Source organism: Callospermophilus lateralis, chromosome 9 (assembly GCF_048772815.1).
Source record: "Callospermophilus lateralis isolate mCalLat2 chromosome 9, mCalLat2.hap1, whole genome shotgun sequence".
In the NCBI taxonomy this organism is placed as follows: Eukaryota; Metazoa; Chordata; class Mammalia; order Rodentia; family Sciuridae; genus Callospermophilus; species Callospermophilus lateralis.
The window spans coordinates 49,239,606-49,257,618 of NC_135313.1; the positions used below are offsets into that span (position 1 = coordinate 49,239,606).

An 18,013-nucleotide genomic window follows, 5' to 3' on the forward strand; every position below is an offset into this window, starting at 1 on the left:
AATCTCTCCAGAGCAGAAACAGTCCAACAAAGTTCCTAAGGCCTGATTAGACTTAAGTCCCAGCCACCTTAACCTCACTCATAGAATTCTGGAGCTACACCACACTGGGAGTATATTGATCTGATTTGTCCAAACAAAATGCAAATAACAGTACTTTCCATTTTGTCCTACTTTATATTGGTGAGAAGGGAAACTGAGAGCTATTTCAACCAGCTTCAGTTTTAGGACACTCCAGCTAGCAACAAGGTGAGCAACATAAAAAGAGGAAAAGCTTAATAACCCCCACCCCTCACAAAAACGTGCTCATGTACTTTTTCTCTATGTACGTAGCCGAAGAAATAAAAAGGACAGTTGGGTCTAAATAGTGACAACACACCCTCATCCACAGCTTTGACCATCTCAGTGTAAGGTAATTCATTTTTTATTTAAAACTTCTTTTTTTTTTTTTTTTTGGTGTTCTTGCCTTACTGATTGGTTCCTAGATATATACATACATATGCATAATTCTTCTTTTCTCTATTTTTAGCATTTTCTTTACCACAGTTATTTTCTCTTGCCTTTTCTTTTTAGGATTAGAGTTTGTGTTTATTTTGGTTTTATTTTGTTTGTTTCTTCTTCTCTCCTTTGTTCTCCCACTAATACCCAAATTCTCTTGCTCCTCTTGCCCTTTGTTATCTATTTTTTTCTCCTTTTTTATAGCCATCACTTACTACATTTGCATTCTTCATATTTTGGACATTCTGAACTATCTTGTACCTTATCATCACATTTTCTTTTCTCTTAATAAATTACATTATTTGGTTTATACCCCCATCATACATGTTGTGGATTACACAGCTGACTCTTGCTATTGACTTCAATGCCAAATGTAGGGTTCACAATAATTTATTGTTTTTGCTTTTAGCAACTATTGACCATGCCATTCCAAATTTTGTGGTAATTAGCATTGTAGATGTCATAATAAGCACAGGGTATTTATTTTAATGCTGTATACTATTTGCAGCACTTATTGTTTGTGTCCTCTTTTCTGTGAGGTGCTGGGAATCTACAGGGATACTACAAATTCACAGAGTAGAGACTCTGCTGCCAAACTAAACCTAGCCAAGAGACAGCACACCTTGCTCTACACACAAAGAATAGAAGAGAGAAAATCCTTTCAAGCTGGGCTGGGATTGTGGGTCAGTGGTACAGTGCTTGCCTAGCATGTGTGAGTCACTGGGTTCAATCCACAGCACCTCATAAAAATACTAAACAAAATAAAGGTATTGTGTCTATCTACAACTAAAAATATTAAAAAAAAAAAAAAAGAAAAAAAGAAAATCCCCAAACTATTGACCGGGCCTCCAGTAGGAAGACCTGGGGGAGTATTCAGGTCTCACACATGGACATCCACTCCTTCAGCAAAAACAGACTATTAACACAACGACTATTGATACCGCACTACTAAAGTTCTCAATCAAGACAAAGATATACCTTAAAAGGTTCACACACAAAAGCAGAAGAGAAATCCATTCCAACATGCATAAAATCCCAACATAGGAACTCAAATTGTAAAAACAAGGTAAAACACCAAGAATTGACTCCAAAGATACTAAAGTAGATTAAATATCAAACAAAGAAATCAAAAGAATGATTTTAAAATGATCAATTAATTCTAAGACAAAACAGAAAAACAACGATGAATTAAAGAAGTCAGTATAAGATATGAATGAGAAATTTAATAAGGGGATAGAGATGTTTATAAAGAATTAAAGAAAAATCTCAGAAATGAAAGACACAAAAAATCAAATAAAATAAAATATTCAGCTGAAAGTCTGATAGAGTAGACCATGCTGAAGACAGAATCTGAGAGCTGGAGCCAAAGTGTCAGGCCTTGAACATTCAGACAGTATTCAAGAAAATAAGTAAGTAATCATGACTAGAATATACAAGAAATCTGGGACAATATTAAAAAATGTTAAGAATTATTGGGACTGAAGAGGGCTGTGAGACACAGGCTTATGTCATAGATAATTTCAGGAAAATAACAGAAAAATTTCCAACCTTTGAGAATAAGATGGACACCAAGATACAGGAGGCATTCAGAACCTCAAATATACAAGTTCAGAAAAGAACCTCTCCACATCACATTATAATTAAAATGCCTAACATAAAGAATACAGATACAAAAAAAATCAAAAAAAAAAAATAAATAAGTAAATAAATAAATTTAAAAAAATTAAAAAAAAAAAAAGAATACAGATACAATTGAAAAAGCCACAAGAGAAGTCACAAGAAATGTCATATTTAGAGGCAAGTCAATCACAATTACTTCAATTTCTCAGCACAAGTTCTAAAAGCCAAGAAGGCTTTGGATGGATGTATTCCAAGACATGAAAAAAAAAATGATTGTCAACCAAAATTTGCTACACCCAACAAAACTATCATTCAAAAAAAAAAAACTTCCAAAATAAGCAGAAACTAAAAGAATTCATACTACTAAGTCAGCACTACAGAATATACTTAAAGAAATACTTCATAAAAACAAATCAAAAACCCTAGTGATCACAAATGGACAGATCCAATTTGAAGAGTAACTAAGCTAATGAGAAACTGGTTCAAATTGAACATTAAAAATAAACCAAAATGGCAGGAAATAATGAACACTTCTTCCTAATTATACTGATTATAAATGGTCCCAACTTTCCAGTTAAAAGACTTAGGCTAACAAAAAGGATTAAAAACAAGACACCCTGCCCCCGCAAAAAAAAAAAAAAAAAAAAACAAGACCCAGCATACATTGTGTGCAAGAAACTCACCTTAAAGACAATAAAAGTCACAGGCTGTAAGTAAAAGGATGGAAATTTATACACCTTGCAAATGGAGCCCCAAAACACACTGAAGTAGCTATTGTGATATCCAGCAAAGCAGACTTCAAGACAAAATTAATCAGAAAAGAAAAAGAAGATTACTTCATTCTGGTAAGAGAACAATCCAACAAGAAGATTTAACAATTATAAATATCTATGCCTCAAATGTTGGTGCACCTAATAACATAAAGCAGACATTACTCAAATTAAAGCTGCAGAGAGATCCAGTACAATAAAACAGTGGGCGATTTCAACACACCTCTCTCACCAACAGGATACTTCATCTTCACATAAATTCAGTAAAGACTCTTTAGACCTAAAAAAGTTTGTAACACAAATGTATTAAATATTTATAGAATATTTTATCCAACAACAGCTGAATTCAGCTGCTTCATGAAACCTTCTCCAAAATAGACCATATTTTAGACCACAAAGCAATTTGTTTTAGTCAGCTTTTTCACTGCTATGACCAAAAGACCTGAAAAGAACAATTTTAAGGAGAAAAAGTTTATTTGGGAGCTCACAGTTGCAGCAGAAGTCTCAGTTCATAGATAGCCGGCTCCATTCCTTGGGGCTCGAAGAGAGGTAGAACATCATGGCAGAAGAGTATGGTAGAGGAAGCCACTAGGACACAGCACCAGGAGCCAGAGAGGGAGCTCTGCTCAACAAGGACAAAACATAAACCCCAAACGCACACCCCAAATGGCCCACCTCTTCCAGCCATACCCTACTTGCCTACAATTAGTTACCACTTAGTTAATCCTTATCAGGGGATTAATTCACTGATTATGTTAAGGCTCTCATAACCCACTCATTTCACCTCTAAACCCTTTTGCATTGAGACAAAAAAGAGATTTGGGGAGACACCTCATATCTAAACCATAACACAATTCTTAGGAATACAAATAAATAAATAAAATTCCTTGCATTGTGTCAGGTCATAATGAAATGAAACTAAAAAGTAACACCAAAAAAACCCTACAGAAACTATATAAACACATGAAGATTTAACAATCACTTTTGAATTATAACTGAGTAATAGAAGAAATTACAAAATTCTTAGAATCAAACAAGAATAATGATACAACATATCAGAACCCTGGGATATTCTGAAGGCAATTCTAAAAGGAACATTTATAGATAATGAGTGCCTACACAAGAAAATCCAAAAGATTCCAAATAAACAACTTGAAGCCCTTAAAAAAAAACAAGCATAAACCAATTCCAAAACCAGTAAAAGGAATGAAATAAGATCAAAGCTGAAAGCAATGACAGATAAACAAACCCTTAGCCAAATAAACCAAAAGAAATATGGTGAAACTCAAATTAATAAAATTAGTGATAAAATAGAGAAATCACCACAGATATCACAGAAATCCAGCATATCATTAGGGACTACTTTGAAAACTTATACTTCAATAAATTGGAAAACCTAGAAGAAATGCATACATTTGACACATATGACCTGTCAATAGTGAATCAAGAGGAAGTAGAAAACCTAAACAGACCAGCAACTAGGAAAGAAACAGAAGCGATAATAAAGTCTCCCAACAAAGAATAGCCCAGGACCAGATGGATTCTCAGCTGAATTCTACCAGACCTTTAAAGAAGAACTAATGCCAACACTCCTGAAATTATCCCATGAAACAGAAAGGGATGAAGTGACTTCCAAATTCATTCTATGAAGCCAGTATCACACTCATACCAAAACATCAAGGATAAAAAATACAGACCAATATCCCTGATGAACTCAGTTGAAAACACCCTTTAAAGTATTAGGCAAAACATACTCAACAACATATTAAGATTTTTACATCATGTCCAAGTTTGTTTTATCCCAGAGATGGAAGGATAATTAATCATATGCAAATTAATAAATGTAACTCACATAAATAGAATTAAGAACAAAAAATCATAGTTATTTCAATATATGCAGAGAAAATCTCAATAGCTTTCTTATGTACCAATAATGAATCTGCTGAGAAATTCCATTCAAAATAGACTGAAAAAAAAAATACCTATGAATAAATCTAACCAAGCAGGTAAAAGACCTCTACAATGAAAACTCAGAACACTAAGGAAAGACACTGAAAACACAAGACGCAAAGACTCCCATGTTCATGAATATGCAGAAATGACACTGTTAAAATGGTTATAGCACCAAAGTAATATATACGTTCAATTCAATCATATGACTAGAAATACAATCCTAAAATTCATTTGGAATAAAATATACCAAATAACCAAAGCACTTCTGTGCTTCCATCACAATACCTGACTTCAAATTATCCTACAGAGCTACAGTAACAAAAACTGTATGGTACTAGCATAAAAACAGATACATAGACCAATGGTACAGACCAGAAGACAGAGACAAACTCAACACAGATATATTCATCTGATACTTCACAAATGTGCCAAAAACATACACTGGAGAAACAACAGCCTTTCTAACAAATGGTACTAAGAAAACTAACCATCCATATGTAGAAGAATGAAATTAGATCCTTATCTTGCATCTTACACAAATGTCAACTCAAGATTGATCAAAGACATAGGAAATACACATGAAACTGCAACTCCTAGAAAATGTAAGGTCAATATTCTAAAATATAGGCACAAGAAACAACTTTCTCAAAAGAACCCCTAGAGCTCAGGAAATAATGCTGCGTGTTAATAAATGTGGTGGCATCAAATTAAAAAGCTTCTGGCCTGGCACAGTGGCGCATGCCTGTAACCCCAGCAGCTCAGGAGGCTGAGACAGGAGGATCACAAGTTCAGAGCCAGCCTCAGCAACAACAAGGTACTTAGCAACTCAGTGAGACCCTGTCTCTAAATAGAAAATAGGGCTGGGGATGTGGCTCGTTGGTCGAGTGCCCCTGAGTTCAATCCCCAGAACCAAAAAAAAAAACCTTCTGCACAGCAAAGAAAACAAGAATGTGAAGAGAGAGCCTAAAGAATGGGAGAAAAGCTTTGCTAGCTACTCTTTTGACAGAAGATTAATATCCAGAATATACAAAGAACTCAAAAGACTTAACACCATAAAAAACAATAATAATTGAGCAAATGAACTAAACACACACTTCTCAAAAGAAATACAAGTGGCCAATAAATATATGAAAAAATGATTAACACCAACAGTAATTACAGAAATGCAAATCAAAACTACACTAAGATTTCATCTCACACCAGTCAGAACAGCTGACAACAAGAATATAAACAATAATAAATGCCTAAGAGGGTGTGAAAAAAAAAAAAAAAGAACACTCTTATACTGTTGTAAATAAGTACAACCACTATGGAAATCAGTATGGAGGCTCCTAAAAAGTCTAGGAAGGGAACCACCATACAACTCACCAAATACCACTCTTTGGTATTTATCCTAAAGAATTAAAGTGGGGGCTGGGGTTGTGGCTCAGCAGTAGAGTGCTCACCTAGCTCACCCGGGTTGGATCCTCAGCACCACATAAAAATAAATAAATAAAATAAAGATGATATTGTGTCCAACTAAAAAAATATATATATAAAAAAAATTGAAGTGAAAGCTGAGCAAAAACATCTAATAAAAACTAAAGGAAGATCTGTAGAGTAGCAGGGTGGGGGAGAAAAAGAGGGAAATACTGGAGAATGATATTAGCATATCAAATACTAGGAAATTATATTGTGTACAGAGCAACATATTATGTACAATTATAATGCACCAATAAAAAACGAAAAAACATTAAGTAAACAATCAATATATATACAAATATATAGCTATATCAAATCTAGCTATACCAATATATATACAAATCAATATATACAAAGTATTTCCATCCTAAAGGAACTTACTAACATTTGAGAAAGTCTCCAAGTTTGAAACGTAAAAGAAAAGCTTTTGGAAATTATCAGAAAAGGTCTTATATTATCCTTAGTGAAGAAATAAAAAATAGACTTTGTTGTTAAAAAAGGAGTTACTTAAGCGCTGGGGATATAACACAGCTGGTACAGTATTTACCACACATACACAAGGCCCAAGCTACTTACCTGTTCCAGGTGTAGTAGTAGTAACTCCAACCAAAGGACTCTGCATTACTGAAATGTTCATCTACAAGAAAATACAAATGTTAAAGTAAAAACACAAAGTTCTAACCACAATATAAACAGAGTAATTATTAGAAAGCTTGGTTCAAAAGATAACTGAATTTCTATCAGGTACTATAGTTATCTCTAATTAGCTCTCAGTCCCAAAAGTACCCTCCTTTTTAAGTTGACCAATAATAACCCAAAATATGCTACATCATTTAGCATATTATTCGTTTAAAATAAGAAAGTTATACTAGGTTTAAAAAAAAAAACACTATTTTTTTAATAGAAAGTAACATGGTAGGCATTTTAGTTCCTAAGGTAAAATATTTAAAATAATGGAGAATGGTGATACTTGAAATAACCAAAATCAGAGAATAAAAAAGGTTAAAGAATTTTATTTTTAACAGATATAAATCATGAAAACTATATTCAAATCAGTCTACACAACAGAAGACAGCATACCCCTACTATCAACAGTAAAAAGTTACAAAGCTAGAGAATTATCCTTACTAGCCCCTTGAAATATGGAAAAATTAAGGAGTAATTAAAAATCTTTCTATAAATAAAACAACACTGTTTAATCAAGCAATGAGAATAGATTCTCCCTAATTTTTAAAAACAGGTTCTAGATTAAGGAAATCTAGCTATATCAAGCAACCAAAACCAAATGTTAAAAGAATCTTAAGAGAGATACAAATTTTATTGCTCAATTCTTAATGCCATCTTCTTTCATGACTAGGGAGGTTTAAACAAAGTGTCAGGGGCATCACTATTTTGGCACTAATCTGGCTATAATATTTTTAACAACTTTCAAGTTAAAAACATTCACTATAGGGACTGGGGATGTGGCTCAAGCAGTAGCGCACTCGCCTGGCATGCATGCGGCCCGGGTTCGATCCTCAGCACCACATACAAATAAAGATGTGTCCGCCAAAAACTAAAAAATAAATATTAAAAACAAAAACTCTCTCTCTCTCTCTCTCAAAAAAAAAAAAGTATGTTAAAAAAATAAAAACATTCACTATAAATTATGATCCAGGAGTTTTAAAAATATTTTGAATATAGTAATAATGGTAAACTACCTTTTTCTTTATGTATCAGAAGAGTAATGAAAAAACTAGTATAAATTTAGAAGCTAGTGAGTCTCAGACCAAATTAAACATCAGATTTACTTAATCTGGAGAATCATCCTTGATCGGGATATTCTGGATTTAGGAGATTTAGAATACCACAGTCTATTAGGAATATAACACATGCCATGTACTTAATTTTAAATTTCTAATAGGCACCATAAAAAAGTACAAACAGGAAAAATTAATTTAGTATAAGTTAGCCTAATACATCTAAAATATTATCACTTCAATGTGTAACCAATATGAAAAATTAACAGATATTTTACATTCTTTCTAAGTCTTCACATTACAAAAAAAATATGTATTTTATACTTAAAGTATATCTGAATTAGGATTTGCCACAATTCAAGTATCAATTGCCACACTTGGCTAGCGGCAACTACTGGATGAGACTGAAAAGCAGACTTAGAAATGTTGAAAAGAGAAGGTAATTTGGTTAGAACAATAAATAAGTTTGCTTTCAATAAGGAGGAAGCCTAGTGTGTTAGACATATCAAGCCTATAAATGGCCAAAATTCTCAAACAACTTCACCAATTTGGATTTAGAAAAGACATAAAACTAGTCTCTAAATCAAACAGCACAAATACCTAATACAAAGAATTTGGTGAGAGGAAAGCACCCTGTGATTACAAGATTACTTGCTACATTAAAGAAGAATCCATACTACCATTCAAACTGATAATCAGGAATAGCACTAGCACAGCATGGGTGATAAACACAATGGCTCTAGACACAAAGTCTGGCTCTACTATAATCTTATCCTCAACAAATAACCTAATATTTCTGTCTTAGTTTCATTAATGATTAAAATAAATCTCATAACACCTATATCACAGATTCACTGTGAGGAATAAGTAAGATAACATAATAGAAATTGTAAGATTAAGAATCACAGCCTTTGGGATGGAGCACCCTGTTGTTTCTCCTTTGCTAGCAAAACAATAAACCTTCTTTTTCCTTTTTCTCAAAACCATGTCCTCATTACTGAATTGGCATTGGGGACAGCGACCAAGCTTTAGGAAACAAATTTGACACCCCATATAAGACCCAAGAGCAGCCCCTGGCACCAGATTTCTTGGGTAGGCCTGGCTCTTCAAGGAATCACACATCCATGCTGAGGATTCATGGTACTGGCAAACTTGCTGAGAGCCAACTGCAGGAGAGTTAAGAGAAGGGTGAATTTGCCTCAGGTCTAATTAAAGGAGCAGTTCCAGTGAGTAGAGGGAGGGACTAAGGAACCATCCCAACAGCTGCTGAAGCTCCTTTTGTTTCAGGGAACTCACTCCTTCTCTCTCTGAACAATACAGGTTTCACCATCACGGTTCACGTTGAGAAAAAGCAGACTGAAATCAGGAAAGTCGTGACAGCCTGGGCCATCTGTCAAGTTCCTGGGTGTGTACACTTGATTCCACACACCTGGTTCCTCTTTGTAGGAACACCTGATCCCTCTTTCTGGGGACATCTGTGGCACCACTGATGTAGGAGTCATGGTTAAATGGGACTCAAAAACCTAAGGATATGTACTCCCTTCTGATCTGTTCTAGGTGCTCATCTGTTTGTAGGCCTTGGGCCTGGGAATTCCCTCTGGTTGTCTTGTTTTGTTTGTATCTGCTACTGTCCCTTTTAAGAGATGGCCAGTACTGCACTGGTTCTATATAGGTAGTCTCTTGGGAAACAGCTGCTCAATTTATAGGTTCCCATCTGTCAGCCATGGTTTGGGGGCTCCTCCCTGGTTGTCTCTCCACATTTCTTTTTTATACAATCTTGCAATTGGAGTTGGTCTGTCAGAGGTAAAATGAGTTGAAGAAAGGGCCACCTATACGTCTAAGATGATGTTTTATTGTAATGTTTTATTTAAATAGAGTTCTAGATTATTGTGCAATCTTGCAGTTGGAGTTGGTCTGTCAAAGGTAAAGTAGATGGAAGAAATCTCTAAGTGTTTACCTGTTTTAAAGATTCCCATCTATCAGCCCTGGTTTTGGTGATCCTCTCATCTGTTTTTTGGTCTGTTACTGGCCCTTTAAGACATGGGCCAAGCTGTGTGGATCTTCCCAGTAGTCTCTTCAGCAGAGAGATCTTGGCTGCATGGGCCCCTATAGGGATAAGCCTGTCTAGCACTAGCCCTAAACTGGAAGGGAAAAAAATCCCAGAAAAGCTGCCTAGGCTGTAGAAAAATGACCAAAGAGAACCTGGCTCTATCCTGCCTTCCATCCCCTTTGGCCCATGGAGGGTGGAGGCTGCTGGCCACAAAGAATGTGGCAGTTGATAGGTTCTAGCACTGTCAGTTTATGACCTGGGGACAGGAATAGTCTTTTAAAATCTGACAGGAGAACCCATTTGGCCAGGGAATATTCATTACTGGGGCAAAGCAATTCTTGCTATAATAGTATTTCAGCAAACTAAATGCCTAGGGAGAATGACAGAATAAATAACTGAACCCAGGAAAAAAAAAAGACAGAAACTAAGACCAACCTGTGTTTTGTAGGCAGCCTCTGCAAAGGGACCTCAAGGAAACCTAAAGAAAAGAATCGAAAGGGCCTCTTCCACTGCATATCAATATACCTAGTATAAGAAAAAGGCCCAGTAGGGGATAGCAATGGTAGCAAAACACAACAGTCACTAATATGCCATTATGTAAAAATGTGAGTGTGTAGCCGATGTGATTCTGCAATTTGTATTTGGGGAAAAAATGGGAATTCATAACCCAATCGAGTCAAATGTATGAAAGATGATATATCATGAGCTCTGTAATGTTTTGAACAATCAATAAAAAAAAAAAGAAAAAAAGAAAAAGGCCCAAAAGAAGCCTCTGAGTACAACTGACAGTGGGAAACAGTTAAAGTTGATGGCATTGTTTCAGATAGTCAAGTGACATTTTTAAACATCCGAACTAATGATGTAGCAAAGGCTCCTCAGATGTATGGCACTGAAATGGCAAATTCACCTCAACCACCCCCACTTAGCCCTCACCCATGTGATGTGATTGATGAAGGAGTGACTACTTTGTTACAAATGCCAACACCAGATCCCTCTGTTCCTACTAAACCAATGGAAGATAGAATAGACAGTTTGTCCCAGTCTTTCCCACTTAAATTCCAGGAAGCTGTAAAGCCTACAGTGTATATTGGTACAGCTGTAAACTTGGAAGAAGATGAAGCTAATATAGCCTGGAAGTCCCAAGGAAAAAAGATGTAGAGTTTTTACCATCTCAGCTTCCAAGGGATAAATTCAAGGATGATCCTTGGACTTTTTGGACAGGAAAGTGTAACATCAGTTATAGAGGAACCTCTTCATCATGAAATAGTTTAGCCATCAAAAATGTGGAGAAAATTATTAACACACTTGCATATCCATCAGCCAACCAATGTTAGAACTCCAGTGTACTATTTTTCTTCTTCCACTTCCTGAATTGGTGCTTATCATTTCTGTACAGGTCCTTATATGGGTGGTTCTAATTAAGTCAAGTTAATGGCTTTATGGCATTTCCTTGTTACTATATCATAATTTGCTCTCTAAAAGATGGATATGTTGGTCATTTTCAATTTTTCAGTTACAGAGGATGTAACTGAACGTGTTTTGTACACATTTCTTTCTCCACTTGTGTAAAAATTACTCTAGGAAATATATCGAAAAGTAGAGTTGCTGGACCATAAATTTGTCCATTCAACCTAAGGGTTGTTGCCACTTTGCTGTTCAAACAACTGATATAGTTTACTCTCTAATGAACCAGCGGAGTATGAGAAAAACTGTTACTCTCATTTTCCTCAATACTTGGTGTTAGGAGACTTTTAATTTGGCTGTATGCAAAATGGCATCTCATTGTCTTTAATACATGTTTTCCCTAGTGAGGTTAAGCATCTTGTGAAATATTTAATGATAATTTAAATTACCTTTTCTGTGAATTGCAGAGTCTTTCTTTTTTTAACTCTCTCTTTTTTGTCTGATTTGTTATTTTCACATTCTAATTACCTATATCAGTTATACGTGCTGTAGATACTTTCCTTCATCTGTGATTTGCCTTATTTGTTCACTATATCTATGGCATACTTTGGACAGAAGAAGTCTTTTTTCTTTTTCTGTTTTCTGAATATATATGCAGTCTGTCGAATAAGTCTTTGCATTTTTATAAGTTTTTTTAAAAGGTAAAAATCCAACAAAATGTTACTACTATATTCCTTGGAACGGTCTACCTATTTGTTAGTCCAAGACCAAGCAGTAAGCAAATAATACATTTCCTTCTCAGTCCATTGTCAGTCAATTAATTTTTTATTCTTTAAATGTTACTTAAGGGTGTTAAATGATATCTTAAACTTTATTAGTTGATTAAAATGTCATGTCTCCATATTTGTATTTTTTTCTATTAATGTAACTATTATATAGAATTTTTTACTTTCTTGTGGTGTTCTGTTGTGTTGCTTACTAGATGTGTTTTCTAGGGTTTCACTTTAGTAGATGCCCAAGTTAATACCGTTATTTGTTATAACTAGTGGCTTCTCTTGGGATTTGCCCTTATTTTGTTGACAAAAATATTCTCTTGAGTGAAAGAACGTGGGAAATATATATTTAACATCTTTGCATTTCTGAAAATGATTTGATTTTGTTCTTATACTTGTTGAAAGTTTGGCTATGTATTAGATTTTTAGTTAAATATCATTTTCTCTTGGGGGGAAAAAAAAAGTTGATGGCATTGTGATAATGATAACGGGGACAGGTCAGGCTCAAAAATACCCTGTGCTCCAACCCCTTGAGTGAATCTGGGAGAAAAAAAGATTAAGAAACAGTGTTTTCATATGCTGGATTATACAACCATCTCCTGGGATGAAATATGTTGTATAAGTTAAATGCACAGATAACATTCATAAAGACTATTTCAGAATATTAATAAAGGGTCTAAAACTAGAAAAGACAAAAGAAAGTTACAGGTATGGAAATATATTTTAGTAAGAAGAAAGTAAAAGAAATGTTTCTGTATGAAAAGGTATTTTGTCTGGAAAAGTAATATTCTTGGGATAAAGTCCAAGATGAAAGAGGACAAAACTAAGAATGTAAAGTACTAAGTTGCAGAAGGTCCGTGGATGGTAAATCTCAAAAAGTTTGTTTGTGATTAAACTGGCTATAATTAGCAGTCAGTTGAGGTTATTTTAACTTATAGTCCTATGATATGTCAAGAAATTTGTAATGTTTTGAACAACTAATAATAAAAAAAGATAAATCGTCCATTTGTGTAAGTTTTCAGTATATTTATGATTCAATGATCTACATACAATGGACTAAGAACATATAAAGTATGTATTTTGTACTTTTTCTTTAGCCCCAGATTCTGTATGCTTAAGTATACTAAATTTTAAACAGAAATAAATAGAATAATTAACTCAAAAAAAAATATATATATATAGTCCTAATATGAAACAAAGTCTGAAACACTGATCTACTCTTATCTATCGATAATTTTCTTATATTGGTTAGGTTTTATTACTTGGGGAAACTAAGTCTAAAAGAAATTAGGGTTTTACTTGTTTAAAGTCCTAAATGATTACTTTGTAACTGGTTAAACAAACAACTGTTATTTTGGTTATAACAATATTGTTGACACCCAAAATATATGTGACTAGCTATATGCCTGCATTTGAGAACTATATTTGTCTGAGCCTTGTCTAAGTGTTATGTAAAAGTTTATAAAATGAAAGTTTTTTAAGTTTACCTGCAAGGTAAGCAACAAATGTTCTTTTATACACTGTATCTGACATAGAAGGGCCACACTGTCATCTGCCTTATATATGTTTACTTCCACCAAGTCAATTTCTGATAGTTAACACTGTTTCCTAAATGTATAAAAAAATTAAGGCTATTCTTTGATTTTTTTTTTTTTTTAACCCATGCAGACCTGTGATTATTGTCACCATACACTTTGGATTCTAAATAAGGGGCTGGGGTTGTGGCTCAGTGGTAGAGCGCTTCCTTCGCATGCATGAGGCACTGGGTTCAATCCTCTGCACCACATAAAATGAAAACAAAAGGTATTTTTTGTTTAAAAAAAAAAAAATTGGGGCTGGGGTTATGGCTCAAGCGGTAGCACGCTCGCCTGGCATGGGTGTGGCCCAGGTTCGATCCTCAGCACCACATACAAACAAAGATGTTGTATCTGCCGAAAACTAAATAAATAAATATTAAAAATTCTCTCTCTCTCTCTCTCTCTCTCTCTCTCTCTCTCTCTCTCCCCTTCCCTCCCTCCCTATCTCTCTCTCTCTCTCTTTTAAAAAAAAATTAAACTTAAGTGTAAAGCTTAGGAGATCACTTTGCCAAGTTGATGTTACACAAACTAAAATTATCTGTAGCAAAATTCTTGGATTTGTATAGAAATAACAAATTTGGTTGATATTTATTCATATCATTTGATATTTTATAGCTAGATAAAGTAACCTGTTGTCAATAAGTTATATATACAATTTTGTGTTACTCTTCACACTGGAATTGGTTTTTAAATGCATTTTTGGAACATAATGAGGAGAGCCTAACCTGTTTAAAGGTGACACTGTAAAACATGAAAGTATTCTTCCACTTTTTCCACAAAAACAAAGTTAAAAGCTCTCTTAGCCTTTCTTTGATTCATGCTTCAGATGTAATGCTATATTGTGTTATTTGTGAAAAACCCTGCCTTACCTGAGATAAGGCTCTGCCTGCCACCTTACTCCATGTTAGAATGGCTCCAAAATAAGCTAGACTTCATCTCATTTAAAGTTGTGTTCAAAAGATTGATTTTTGTTGTAAAGATTACTGTGATCTCAGAGAATATAATATATAACTAAGTAAAGGTTCAAGACTATAAAAGTTATTTTTCTTGGTTCATAACTATTACACAAAGTGCATATATTTTTGTACTGTTAATCTCAATTTGTATTTTCCTTATAAACTTTATAACTGTTGCCTATTAGTATTTTGCAGAGGTACTGCTTATTTAAAAAAAAAAAGATAGCAGTCTGGGTTAATTTGAGATAGTGCCATCGTATAAAATGCTGACTTCCAGTATTAACACTAAACCCCAATTAAATGAAAGGGGTATCTGTAAAATTATAGAAATTGAAGTTATAACTTGTTACTCCCTCTTTAAAACTGGCTTGCTGAGTGTTTAAAATAAAAAACTTGGAGACCAAAGTCAAGGAAGTAAAAGGGCCAAGGAAAAAGCACCCAACATTTTAGCCCTTGCCCTTTACGGTCAGCCAGGACCCAGAGAACAACAGGACCTCTCTGGGCCCTGCAACTCTGGTGAGTCACCCAATCTACTAATCAGAGACATTGAGAGAACCCTAAAGCAGGAAGCCAATCAGTGCACATTCTGCAAAGAGAAGAGTCATCAGAAACAGAAATGTCCCTGATGCTTCCAAGAGAAGTCATATAGTCAGCCAGACCCCAACCCCTCCTGGCAAGTGGCCTCACTAGTAGAAGAAAGCTAAAGGAACCAGAAGGCTTTGCATATGTCCCCAAGAATGATCTCTGAGGAATCTCAGCTGACACTTAAGAGTAGATAGGAATAAGGTCAGTTTTGACCAACTTGGTCTTAAATACCTGGCAGAAGAGTATGGCCTAAAAGCACAGTCCTACATGGACATTTCAAAGGAAAATAACGGTTTCTTTAATGTAACTTAAGACATACACTTGCGCCAGTCCTACCACAAGTAACCTGGAGGTTATAAAGGAAAGGTTCTTGTGAGTCCCTAGTAATGATCACAAGAGTCACAAATTTGTCCTGAATTGAGTCTCATTTCCAAGACCTACAAATCTTCCTAAACTCCTACACTATGAACATGATCTGTTTTTAGCTGATGAGATTATGAGTTACTATCCTCATGGTTTTCAGAGACTGGATGAATTACTAATTGTTTTTGTGCTAATCATTTACAAAAAATGTAATGATTTGCTGTCTTTATTGTTGTCTTGCTTGATCCCTGCCCTATGTATGCCTTGTCCAGTCACCTGCCATCTTCTACTGCTCTAATGCTGAATGCCCTTAAATATCCACACTCACCTGATATAGAACAAGGACTTTGGGTTACTTCCCCCAACTTCACCCCCTTTCAGTAGGAAGCAATTGGGAGACGTTGTCACTCGTTTTTCCATAAAAATGGAATGAAATTGACATTGTGGCTCAGTGGCAGAGCATTTGCCTCACACATGTGAGATGCTGGGTTCAATCCTCAGCACCACATAAAAATAAACAAAATAAAGTTACTGTGTCCATGTATAACTTAAAAAGTATTTAAAAAAAAAAGAAAAGAAAGAAATTGACAGTGGGGAAATGTAACAGTGGTCCACTTTATACTCTGAATATAACCCTTGCTGCTCTGCCACTACAACTTATTTTTAAAATAGACCTGTTGCTTTCTCTTCCTCTCTCCCTGCTCCTTCCTAATCTCTCTCCTCCCTAATCTCAGGGGAAACACAGGATTACCTTTCTTCCCCATCCTAAGCAGATTTATCTGTCCCTGAGCACACATCCATCATAGGAACAACTTAGAGGATGGTACCAGAAGATCTCAGAAATGACTATCTGCCATATGAACAAGTAAATTACAACTCCAGTCAGAAAACACATGACATACAGCTTTGATTCACCTCTTTAAAAGCTCCCTGTTTCTGCTGATGGGCAGAATTGCAGCCTTTAGGACTAGAGTCCCTGTGTTTCTCCTTTGTTAGCCAAGCAATAAACCTTCTTTTTCCTTATTCTCAAAAAAAAAAAAAAAAAAAAAAAAAAGCCAAGTGCAGTGGTGCTCGCCTGTAATCTCAGCAGCTCTGGAGTCTGAGGCAAGAGGATCACGAGTCCAAAGCCAGCCTCAGCACTACGCAACTCAGTAAGACCCTGTCTCTTAATAAAAATACAAAATAGGCCTGGGGATGTGGCTCAATGGAATGCCCCCGAGTTCAATTCCTGGTCCCCACCCCCTCCAAAAAAAGAGAGAAATTGTAAGATCAAGGCCTGCACATGGCAAGCAAGTACTATCTAAGTATTAGGACACTTTATTGTTGTTAGTCCCATCAAAACTGAGAATCTCTACTTTGAATATAATGCAAAAATGAAAAGAACACCATCAGAACACCTATACCAACCAAAACTTAGCACTACCATCAAAACACCTACACCAGGAACATACTAAACAATCAACTCATAAATATACAGGAAGCAATTTTAGTAAAATAAGTAAACAAGTGTGGGGAGCCATTCTCATATGTGACTGGGCGACTCCCGGTTTGGGTCTGAGGCACTCTGGCTAACTGTGTCGGAGCTTTCCCGGCCCTCTCCAGATGAGAGAGCCCATCCGTGTGGGGGTGTGACTGACCACTTACCCCGGGGGCCAATCACTGATCCTGACCTTGGAGTGCGGCCCCCCTCAACCTTCATTGGATGGAATTCTCCCCTGAATTTCTTGTTCCCCAATAAAAGGCTACTCCCTGGTGTGTTCACTCTCTCTCTCTCCTGCTAGCCCTGAGTAATCCTTACTGCCCTACCGGGCGGTTAGAGGTAAGAACCAGAGAGGGGAGCCGTCTCGGACCTGGTCATAGAAAAAAGGTAACTGAGTCTGTGTGTTTTATTTCAATCTCTTGGCTAACTTTTATGCCAAGAACCTCATTAATGAAACCAGTGCGCTGGTCGCATGGTGGAAAACAAGAAAAAAAAAGGGGTATTGGACTTACATTAATAAAAACATGCACAAAAAAAGATCTCAATTCTTTGCCAAGTGTTTTATATGTAGACAAAACCCTGGATTTTCATTTGTTCTTTCAGAAAATTATGTATAAATATTGATCTTCTTAAACAACTGGAATGACTTAAACCATAATCATATTCTACATATATATTAAGTAGGTTGGAGTCATGAGTGCATGCCTATAAAAACCACAGAACTACATACATGAAGAAAAACTTAAGAGTTCTACTACATTTTAAGTACAATTCATGGCAAAAGTAC

At 35.4% G+C, this 18,013-nt stretch overlaps 1 protein-coding gene across 2 annotated transcripts in view; it reads right to left on the reverse strand.

The window, feature by feature from the left end:
* The window catches only part of Nup35 (nucleoporin 35), a 47,197-nt gene that overhangs the window by 22,322 nt on the left and 6,862 nt on the right, over window positions 1-18,013 (reverse strand). For both annotated transcript variants that reach the window (XM_076866053.1, XM_076866054.2), the window contains exon 4: window positions 6,876-6,936. In XM_076866053.1, the coding sequence (XP_076722168.1) occupies window positions 6,876-6,936 (61 nt within the window). The remainder of the gene's footprint in view (window positions 1-6,875; window positions 6,937-18,013) is intronic.